An 11,583-nucleotide genomic window follows, 5' to 3' on the forward strand; every position below is an offset into this window, starting at 1 on the left:
TTTTAAGCGAGCGAAAAATAAAAGTGACAGCGGAGAAGGCAATAGAGCAAGGTAGCAGTGGGGGAATTAAAACCAGAGCGTGTCAGGAAGGGACAGAATGTATATAATGATAAAGGTAAACTAGTAAAAGGGGTAAAAGCAGGAATAAATTGTCAGAAAACATATTTGAAAGTTCTTTATCTGAATGCACGCAGCATTCGTAACAAAATTGACGAGTTGACGGTGCAAATAACTACACATGGGTATGATCTGGTGGCCATTACGGAAACATGGCTGCAAGATAATCATGACTGGGAACTAAACATACATGGGTATTTGACAATTGGGAAGGACAGACAGACAGGAAGGAAAGGGAGGTGGGGTTGCTATGTTAACCAAGGATGGAATCACTGCAATAGTCAGAAATGATATTGGGCCAAAGGATCAGGATAGTGAAACAGTTTGGGTGGAGATAAGGAATAATAAGGGGAAAAAGTCACTAGTGGGCGTAGTCTATAGGCCTCTTAACAGTTGCAACTCTGTTGGTTGGAGTATAAATCAGGAAATAGTTGGGGCTTGTAATAAGGGAACAGCAATAATCATGGATTTTAACTTTCATATTGACTGGACTAATCAAATTGGGCATGGCAGCATTGAGGAAGAGTTCATAGAGTGTATTAGGGACGGGTTCCTTGAGCAGTATGTAACTGAACCAACCAGGGGGCAGGCAATCTTGGATCTGGTCCTGTGTAATGAGACAGGATTAATCAAAAATGTCCTAGTAAAGGATCCCCTTGGAATGAGTGACCATAATATGGTTGAATTCCAAATTCAGTTTGAGGGTGAGAGAGTTGGATCTCAAACCAGCGTACTGAGCTTAAATAAAGGAGACTATGAAGGAATGAGAGTAGAATTGACTAAAGTGGACTGGGAAAACAGATTAAAGTGTAAGACGGTACAAGAGCAGTGGTCTACATTCAAGGAGATATTTCACATCTTTCAAGAAAAATATATTCCACTGAGGAAAAAGGGGAGTAAAAGAAAAGACAGCCATCCGTGGCTTAGTAAAGTAATAAAGGATAGTATTCGACTGAAAACCAGGGCATATAAATTAGCCAAATCTAGTGGGAGGATAGAAGATTGGGAAGCATTTAAAAGCCAGCAAACAATAGCTAAAAGATTAATTAAGAAAGGGAAGATAGATTATGAAAGTAAACTAGCAAAAAATATAAAAACGGATAGCAAGAGTTTCTACAGCTATATAAAAAGAAAAAGGGTGGCTAAAGTGAACGATGGGACCGGGAAACTAGTGGTGGGGAACATGGAGATGGCAAAGACGCTGAACAAATATTTTGTATCAGTCTTTACAGTAGAGGACACTAAAAATATCCCAACACTGGACAAACAGGGGGCAATGGGGGGGGGGGGGGGGAGGAGCTAAACACGATTAAAATCACTAAGGAGATGGTACTCAATAAAATAATGGGACTTAAGGCGGATAAATCCCCCGGACCTAATGGCCTACATCCTAGGGTCTTGAGAGAAGTGGTGGTAGGGATTGTGGATGCATTGGTGATCATTTTCCAGAACTCCCTGGACTCGGGAAAGGTCCCGGCAGATTGGAAAACTGCTAATGTAACACCCTTATTTAAGAAGGGAAGTAGACAAAAAGCTGGAAACTATAGACCAGTTAGCCGAACATCTGTGGTTGGTAAAATGTTGGAGTCCATTATTAAGGAAACAGTAACAGAGCATTTGGATAAACATAATTTAATAGGACAGAGTCAGCATGGTTTTACGAAGGGGAAGCCATGTTTGACAAATTTGCTCGAATTCTTTGAGGATGTAACATACAGGGTGGATAAAGGGGAACCAGTGGATGTAGTGTATTTGGACTTCCAAAAGGCATTTGACAAGGTTCCACACAAAAGATTACTGATCAAGATTAAAAAATCACGGGATTGGGGGTAATATACTGGCATGGGTGGAAAATTGGCTATCTAACAGAAAACAAAGAGTTGGGATAAATGGTTCGTTCTCGGGCTGGCAATCAGTAACTAGTGGTGTTCCGCAGGGGTCAGTGCTGGGTCCCCAACTCTTTACAATCTATATTAACGATTTGGAGGAAGGGACCGAGTGCAACATATCCAAGTTTGCCGACGATACAAAGATGGGAGGGAAAGCAGTGAGTGAGGAGGACATAAAAAACCTGCAAAAGGACATAGACAGGCTAAGTGAGTGGGCAGAGATTTGGCAGATGCAATATAATGTTGGAAAGTGTGAGGTTATGCACTTTGGCAGAAAAAATCAAAGAGCAAGTTATTATCTAAATGGAGAGAAACTGCAAAGTGCTGCAGTAGAAAGGGATCTGGGGGCCCTGGTGCATGAAACACAAAAAGTTAGTATGCAGGTGCAGCAGGTGATCAGGAATGCCAATGGAATCTTGGCTTTTATTGCAAGGGGGATGGAGTATAAAAACAGGGAAGTCTTGCTACAGTTATACAGGGTATTGGTGAGGCCACACCTGGAATACTGCGTGCAGTTTTGATTTCCATATTTAAGAAAATATATACTTGCTCTCGAGGCGGTTCAGAGAAGGTTCACTCGGTTGATTCCAGAGATGAGGGGGTTGACGTATGAGGAAAGGTTGAGTAGGTTGGGACTCTACTCATTGGAGTTCAGAAGAATGAGAGGCGATCTTATCGAAACATGTAAGATTGTGAGGGGGCTTGATCGGGTGGATGCGGTGAGGATGTTTCCACTGATGGGTGAGACTAGAACTAGGGGGCATAATCTTAGAATAAGGGGCTGCCCTTTCAAAACTGATGAGGAGAAACTTCTTCACTCAGAGGGTAGTAAATATATGGAATTTGCTACCCCAGAGAGCTGTGGAAGCTGCAACATTAAATAAATTTAAAATGGAGATAGACAGTTTCCTAGCAGATAAGGGAATTCGGGGTTACGGGGAGAGGGCAGGGAAGTGGACGTGAGTCTAGATTCAGATCAGCCATGATCCTATTGAATGGCGGAGCGGGCGGTATGGCCTACTCCTGCTCCTATTTCTTATGTTCTTATGTATGACTACGGTGGGCGTCATGCCGGACGAAAACGAATTTAGCTCGCATAAGCTCCGGTGGGACGCGGGCAACCCGTGATGCGACGTCGGAATGGGCCGGAAAGATTGCGCTGCGGCCCGGTGAGCCTCCAGTTGTTCGGCCGCCGACCAAGGACACGATGGTGATGGAAGAAACTCGCCGGGCACCCGGAGCGGCTGGCCGTAAACCAGTTCGGCGGCCGATGCCTGCAGGTCCTCTTTAGGCGCTGTGCGTAACCCGAGCATCACCCACGGCAGCTTGTCCATCCACGCGGTCCCCTGGAGGGTGGCCTTCAGCGACGCCTTCAAGGACCGATTGAAAACGTTCGCATAATGCATTGGCCTGCGGATGGTAAGCCGTGGTCCGATGGAGCTTGGTGCCCAAACCCAAGGCTACAGCGTTCCACAAAGCAGACGAGAATTGCGGCCCGCGATCCGATGAAATATCAAGACGGAACGCCGAAACGTGCAACCCAGGATGAAAGAAAAGCCCGGGCGACATCCGCGGAGGTGGTGGACGTCAAAGGAATGGCCTCCAGCCACCTGGTGGTACGGTCGACTATGGTCAGAAGATGTGTGAAACCTTGTGACGGTGGTAGTGGGCCCACGAGGTCGACATGGACGTGATCAAAACGCCTCTCCGGTACCTCGAATACAGCGACGGGAGCTTTGACGTGGCGCTGCACCTTAGCCCTCTGGCACACGACGCAGGTGTTGGCCCAGCCACGGACATCTTTTCGCATTCCCCTCCAGACGAACTTGGACGCCAGCAATTTTTGTGAAGCCCGCACGCCCGGGTGCGCAAGCCCATGAATGGCATCGAAAACGTTCCTGCGCCAGGACAGCGGAATGATCGGGCGGGGGTCTCCCAAGGAGACGTCGCAGAGCAAGGAGGTGCCAGCCGAGTGGAAAAGCACATCCGCTGGCTGTAGGTAGGACGAGTCAGTGCGGAAAGCCTGCGTTTCCGGATCAGCCGCTTGGTCAGCCGCCATGAGTGAATAATCAAGTCCCAGCTGGACAGTCGCACGCGAGAGGCAATAGGCGACCACGTTGTCCTTGCCGGCCACGTGCCGGATGTTGGTGGTGAACTCGGAAATAAAGGTGAGCTGTCATTGCTGTCGAGCTGACCACGGCTCAGCCGTCTTGGCCATGGCAAACGTCAGGGGCTTCTGATCCACAAACACGGTGAATTGGCGACCTTCCAATAGAAAACGAAAATGGCGGATGGCCAGAAACGACGCCAACAGCTCCCTGTCGAACGTGCTGTAGCTATGCTCGTTACGACGCCATTGGCAACTAAAAAACGCCAGCGGTTGCCACGTCCCATCGACCCATTGCTCCTGCACAGCGCCTACAGCGTAGTCTGAAGTGCTCGTCGTGAGCACGATGGTGGCGCCAGGCAGTGGGTGCGCCGACATCGTTGCGTTTGCGAGAGCATCCTTTGTGTCCACGAAAGCGCAATCCATCTCCGGCGTCCAAACCATAGGTTCCTTCCTCAGCTTCCCTCTGCCTCGTAGAGCGGCCGCATCAGCTGCGCGGCCCGAGGGACAAACCTATGGTAAAAATTTACCATACCAAGGAACTCCTGGAGCGCTTTAACGGATTGCGGGCGCGGGAAAGCAGCGATGGCCGCCACCTTCGACCGAAGCGGCAGTGCCCCTGCCGCAGTGATGCGGTGGCCCAAAAAGTCTATCTGCCGCAGTCCGAATTGACATTTGTTCGGGTTGATTATAAGGCCATGCTGATGGAGGCATCGAAAAAGGAGGCGCAGGTGTTGTAGATGTTCCTCTTTCAAAGCACTGGCGACCAGGATGTCATCGAGATACACAAAGAGAAACTTAAGATCCCGCAGCACTGAATCCATAAGGCGCTGGAATGCCTGCGCTGCATTTTTGAGTCCGAACGGCATTCGGAGGAATTCAAACAGTCCAAAAGGGGTAATGACCGCCGTCTTCTGGACGTGGACGGGCACTTGATGGTACCCCCGGACGAGGTCGATTTTGGAAAAAAACGAATTGCCTGCCAAATGAACGGAGAAATCTTGGATGTACGGTATTGGGTACCGGTCGGGAATCGTGACCTCATTGAGGCACGGATAATCGCCGCAGGGCCGCCAACCACCGCCGAGCTTAGGGACGATATGAAGCGGCGACAACCAGGGACTATCCGAGCGGCGAACGATTCCCAGTCGCTCCATGGTGGCGAACTCCGCCTTCGCGGCCTCGAGTTTACTGGCCTCCAGCTGTCGAGCCCGGGCATAAACCGGGGGGCCGGTCGTCGCGATGTGGTGTTCTACACCATGTTTAGCGATCGTCGCCGAGAAGGTGGGTCGAGTGAGATCCGGAAATTCCCCAAGCAGGCGGGTGAAGTCGTCTGGCACCGGCACGGTGCAGGAACCCGCGTGGGGCGTGCCTGAGCCCCGAAAACAGGGGATGGAGGCAAACGTGGCGGCATGAATCAGATGGCGATTACGTAAATCAACCAATAGGCCATTGGTACAAAAGAAATCCGCGCCAAGGATTGCCTGTGCGATTTTTGGTGGTTATAAACTCCCAGTGGAAAAGTTGCCCGCTGAAACACACCTGGATCTGCTGCGTCCCGAACGTACGAATAGCGCTGCCGTTGGCGGCCTGGAGTGGAGAACCGCGCCTCCCTGACCTGACATCGAGGAGCGAAGCGGGAAGGATGCTGCACTGGGCGCCCGTGTCGCACAAAAATCGCCGGCCCGAAATGGAGTCGGTGATATACAATAATTTCCCGGAATCGCCAACTGCCATCGTAGACGCGAAACCGACCTCGGGGTCGTTCTTCCATTCACGCAATCGGTGCTGCTGCTTCCTCGGTGCCGTTGGCGCGAAACTGCATGGGTGTCGGCAACATCTGGCTTTTGGACCGAAACGGGCGTGGTAGTAGTGGAGGCGCCGAGGTGGGATTCTTCGGGGCGGGACGCTTCGAGGTGGCACAGTACTGCTGCATCACCGCATAAATGGTGTCGGCTTCGGCCGCGAGCGCTACACCGTCCGTAGCCTCCGACCTGGCGAGGGCTGCTTGCACCTGCTCGGGGAGCTGGCTCAGGAACAGTTCCCGAAACAGAAAACACTGCGGCTCAGACCCAAGGAGCGTGAGCATCTGGCTCATCAACTCGCCTAACCCGGGCAGTGTGAGTAAACGTCGCGCGCGCTCCGCTTTCGTGAGGCCGAAAACCTGCATAAGTCGCGCCTTAAGCGTATCATACTTGTTATCCACGGGCGGGGTCTCCAGCAGACTGATGATCCGTGCAGCCGTCGAGCTGTCCAGTGCGGAGACCACGTAAAGATAACGGGTCTGATCCAGCACGATGTTCCGAAGCTGGAACTGAGCCTCCGCTTGGGCGAACCAGGAGGCCGCCTGTTGTTCCCAAAATTGAGGGAGCTTCAAAGCCGCTGCATTAACATCCATCGTTTTGTTCTGCGCGTCCTCCGCGAAAATCGTCCGCGAAGTCTCGGGGTCACCAATGTAGGAATCGTCAGATCCCTAACTGAAGCACTGAGGTCAAGTCAGTCCGATAATAAAACAAAGTTTAATAGAAACTAGAGAACAAACAATTGCATGCAGGAGAAATAATCAACAGGTCTTTTCTAGTGCTGGTTTCACGAGGTCTGAGTTGGGAACCTCCCACTCTGACATCATCACGTTTCCCGCCGTTTGGGGCATCACGTGACCAACGTGATGACGTCATCATGCTGATTCTGGGGTTTATCCAGAACGGCTATTTACATACAGTAAACAAACATAGGTGCTGTAGCACTCTGTTAAAGGCAGTTATACATTTATACAGGAGTCCGTTGGTGGCTTTGCCACAGTATACTAAATTGCAAGAAGTACTAGTAAATCGCTGTTTCATCTGGAAAGGGTGTTTGGGGCTATTGGAAGTGGGGAGGTAAAAGGGCATGTGTTGCATCTCCTGCGCTTGCACGGGAAGGTGCCAGGCGAAGGGGAAGGGGTGCTGGGGGTGATAGCGGAGTGGACAAGGGTGTTGCGGAGGGAGCGGTCCCTACGGAATGCTGAAAGGGGAAGATGCGTTTGGTGGTGGGATCACGCTGGAGGTGGCGGAAATGGCGGAGGATGATCCGTTGAATGTGGAGGCTGGTGGGGTGAAAGGTGAGGACAAGGGGAACTCTATCATGGTTCCGGGAGGGTGGGGCAGGGGTGAGGGCAGAAGTGCGGGAGATAGAACGGACGGTTAAGGGCCGTGTCAACCACTAGAGGGGAATCCTCGGTTGAGGAAAAAGGAAGACATGTCGGAAGCACTGGTGTGGAAGGTGACATCGTCAGAGCAGATGCGGCAGAGACTGAGAAACTGGGAGAATGGAATAGAGTCCTTACAGGAGGCGGGGTGGGAGGAAGTGTAGTCCAGGTAGCTCTGGGAGTCGGTGGGCTTGTAGTGAATGTTTGTCAATAACCTATCCCCGGCGACTGAGACGGAGAAGTCGAGGAAGGGAAGGGAAGAGTCGGAGATGGGCCATGTGAAGGTGGGGGAAGGGTGGAAATTGGAAGCAAAGTGAATGAAATTTTCTAGTTCAGGGCGAGAGCAGGAAACAGCATCAATACAGTCATCGGTGTACTGGAAAAAGAGGTGAGGGAGGGGACCCGAGTAGGACTGGAACAAAAAGTGTTCCACATATCCCACGAAAAGGCAGGCATAGCTAGGACCCATGCGGGTACCCATAGCAACACCTTTAATTTGGAGGAAATGAGTGGAGTCAAAGGAGAAGTTGTTCAATGTGAGAACAAGTTCAGCCAGGCGGAGGAGGGTGGTGGTGGATGGGGACTGGTCGGGCCTCTGTTCAAGGAAGAAGCGGAGCGCCCTCGGGCCATCCTGGTGGGGGATGGAGGTGTAGAGGGATTGTACGTCCATGGTGAAAAGGAGGCAGTTGGGGCCAGGAAACTGTTAAAGTGGCGGAGGGCGTCGGAAGAGTCGCAGATGTAGGTGGGAAGAGACTGGACAAGGGGAGCAAAGATAGAGTCGAGATAGGAAGAGATAAGTTCCGTGGGGCAAGAACAGGCTGAAACGATGGGTCTACCAGGGCAGTCCTGTTTGTGGATCTTGGGAAGGAGGTATAAGCGGGATGTGCGGGGTTGGGGAACTATGAGGTTGGCGGCCGGGGGGGGTGGGGTGATCGCCAGAGGAGATGAGGTCAGTGACAGTCTTGGAAACGGTGGCTTGATGTTCAGTAGTGGGGTCATGGTCCAGGCGGAGGTAGGAGGAGGTGTCGGAGAGTTGGCGTTCAGCTTCCGCTAGGTAGAGGTCGGTTTGCCAAACAACAACAGCACCCCCCTTGTCATCAGGTTTAATGACAATGTTGGGGTTGGATCTGAGAGAATGGAGTGCTGCAAGTTCAGAGGGAGGTAGGTTGGAGTGAGTGAGGGGAACAGAGAAATGGAGACAGCCGATGTCACGCCAGCAGTTTGCAATGAAAAAATCTAGAGGGCAAGAGGCCAGAGGGAGGGGTCCAGGTAGAACGGGAATTCTGAAAGCGGAAGGGTCAGACTGCTGGCCAAAGAAGCGGGCACGGAGACAAAAGCGGCGGAAAAAGAGCTCGGCATCGTGCCGAGCTCGAAATTCATTGAGGTGGGGGCGTAAGGGGATGAAGCTCAGGCCTTTGCTAAGGACTGATCGTTCGGGGTCAGAGAGGGGAAGGTCAGAGGGGATAGTGAGAACACGGTAGGGGGTGAGATTGGGAGAAGGGATGGGGTCAGAGGAAAGTGAAGGGAAGAAGGTTCACTGAAACAGATGTTTGCCTATGTTAACACCAGTGATTCCCATTTACTTTTTTGGATGCACTCCTAGTATCTGTTGTAACTCAGTAAGGTCGCCTCTCGGCCTTCTTTCTTCCGCAGTTCACATTCCCAGTTCCCGTAGCCTCTGCTCGGGCCCAATCCAAGGCTTTGGTTAAATTGCCCTTTACCTGACTAGAACTGCACTCGGCACTCTGGTTGGGGGTGGGCCCCAGAGCTCTCGACAATCTCCTGATCCCTTGCTGTGCTCTACCGTTTTCGCTCAACACCCCAAGATCCCGCCTCACTCGGTCATGTTGTATATTCCTTCAGGCAAACGCAGTGGGACCCGCCGCTGTGGGACGGAGGCAGCGACGACATGAGCGTGGGTCACGAAGCCGAAATGGACCTGGGGACCCCCACGTACGATGAAAATCCAGCCAAGGTGATGTTTCTTGCTGCTGAACCGTGAGGGGGCGTTTCTGGCTCTGTGCAGATTTCCGTGCAAAACAAAATGATTTCAGCATCTCTCACTCAGCGGTGGCGCATCTGTTAGTCAATGGCGCTGCGTCTTTCACCCGATGATGCGTCCTTTGCTCATCCGCGCCGCGTTTCTTGCCCATCCGCTCTGCCACCTTACCTGCCAGCATTTTATTACCCATCTGCTCTGCGTTCCTCACATAGGAACAGGAGTAGGCCATTCAGCCCCTTGAGCCTACTCCACCATTCAATGAGATCGTGGCTGACCTGCGACCTAACTCCATATACCCACCTTTGGCCCATATCCCTTAATACCTTTGGTTAACAGAAAGCTATCAATCTCCGTTTGCGGAAGAGAATGCCAAACTTCTACCACCCTTTGTGTGTAGGAGCGTTTCCTAATTTCATTCCTGAAGGGTCTGGCTCTAATTTTTGGACTATGCCCCCTAGTCCTAGGGGGAAAAATTCAATTGGTTGCGCCTCCCGTTAGCGCCTTAAGAGGGCGCTAATGGGACGCAAACCAACTGGCGCCCGGGTGCGGCACTGCCCACACCTCCCACAAAGTTCAGCGGGAGGTTACTGGTGGCGCTAACCGGTAGCGCTGCGCTGCTGGCGATGACGTCATTGGCGTGCGCAGCTCCCTGCTCACGCCCCGGCCACGATCTTCGGGAGCGCCCCCCTGACTTACCGCCAGACGCTATGTCCGACGGGGTCAGGGGGGCGTACCTGCGGCCAGGGAGGCGCAATTTAAAGGCGAGGTGCGGGGCGGCCATTTCTGTTGCTGGCCGCCTGCCAGCACCTGCCTGCACTCCCGTCCCAGACCTCCTGAAATGCCCCCCCCCCCGCCCGTGGAGTGCGAGCTGCGCTCCAAGAGCCTGGCACTGGCACTTCTCTTGAGTGCTGGGCTCTTTTGCCTGCACTCCCGATCCCCGAGGGCCCAGTTGGGCCCCGGGTCGCGCTGCACAAGACCCCTTTAAGAAGGGGAGGAAGGCCTGCAATACCGCAGCGTGTGGCGCTGCGGCACATAACGCCGCAATATTGACTCACAGCGCCCCAAGAGGGATGCAGGGCACTTCCAGTAGTGCCCCGCTTCCCCCTTGGGGCGCAACCACTCAAGTTCCAGTGCGGGGGCGTTAATTTTTCCCCGGCGAAGTTAGCGCCCCAAGCCCTTAGAGTCCCCAACCAGTGGAAATAGTTTCTCTCTATCTACCCTATCTGTTCCCCTTAATATCTTACCCGCCAATGTTAGCTGATTGTTATATCCTAAAGGCCGAGGGAGTGACGTCTGTCAGCTAAAGGGAGCTGGAGGTGTTGTCTTATTGTTTGTTCCTTGTTACTTTTAGGACCCAATGCTCACTGAGCTACACGGACTAGATGGAAGTGGAGACGGGACACCCAACTCTTACAGCCAGGTGCGTGCGGGTGTACAGCATGCGTGTTGGTGAGAAAGGGATCCTGAGATTCGGATTATGATTCAGATTCAGTCATATCTCAACAAAAGCTGTATCAGGAGTGTCCCAGGTTCTCAGTCCTGTGCTGAGTTAGCCGACCTCTGGTGGTGAAGTGGGTGAGGTGCCACAGTTGCCCTCAGCATCTCCCCAGGGCAACGGGAAAATCAGCCAGGGTGCCTGCTCCCAATTGTTAAAGCTTGTGCTGGAACGAGGGGATGTAGGTTTGGTCCGGGGCAGGATCGAGGCTGTCCTGCTGCTGCTCACTGGCTTGACTCGCGCACAAAGACTGGCCGCTAGGGGGAGGTAGCGAGGGCACTTGGCTGTTGCAGAGCCGTACTCTGCGAGGAGGCCGATCCCTTCGGTACAGAAGGGACATTGGCAACGCAAAGAGTGCTGAGCCACTCGCTGACACTCTCTCTGTCCCACACACGCGCTCTCTTTTTCACTCACTATTTTTCACTCTCACTCTTTCAGTTTCTCTTACTCTTTCTCCCTCTCCCGCACCCTCCCTCCCTCCCTCTCTCTCTTGCCCCCCCTCTCTCTTGCCCCCCCTCTCTCTTGCCCCCCCTCTCTCTTCCCCCCCCTCTCTCTTGCCCCCCCCTCTCTCTTGCCCCCCCCTCTCTCTTGCCCCCCCCTCTCTCTTGCCCCCCCCCTCTCTCTTGCCCCCCCCTCTCTCTGGGCCCCCCCCCTCTCTCTGAGCCCCCCCCCTCTCTCTGGGCCCCCCCCCTCTCTCTTGCCCCCCCCTCTCTCTGGGCCCCCCCCCTCTCTCTGGGGCCCCCCCCCCCTCTCTCTGGGCCCCCCCCCCCTCTCTCTCTGGGCCCC

General features: G+C 53.0%; 1 protein-coding gene across 4 annotated transcripts in view; it reads left to right on the forward strand.

Annotated features, from left to right (window-relative positions):
• setd2 (SET domain containing 2, histone lysine methyltransferase) overlaps nt 1-10,809 on the forward strand; it is a 108,198-nt gene extending 97,389 nt beyond the window's left edge. For all 4 annotated transcript variants that reach the window (XM_085992558.1, XM_085992559.1, XM_085992560.1 and 1 more), the window contains 2 exons: nt 9,164-9,275; nt 10,654-10,809. In XM_085992558.1, the coding sequence (XP_085848684.1) occupies nt 9,164-9,275; nt 10,654-10,755 (214 nt within the window). In that variant the 3' untranslated portion in view covers nt 10,756-10,809. The remainder of the gene's footprint in view (nt 1-9,163; nt 9,276-10,653) is intronic.
• Nucleotides 10,810-11,583: the final 774 nt, after the last annotated feature.

The sequence above is a fragment of the Somniosus microcephalus genome, chromosome 7 (genome assembly GCF_052327205.1).
Source record: "Somniosus microcephalus isolate GS21.2 chromosome 7, FLI_Smic_1.0, whole genome shotgun sequence".
Classification (NCBI taxonomy): Eukaryota; Metazoa; Chordata; class Chondrichthyes; order Squaliformes; family Somniosidae; genus Somniosus; species Somniosus microcephalus.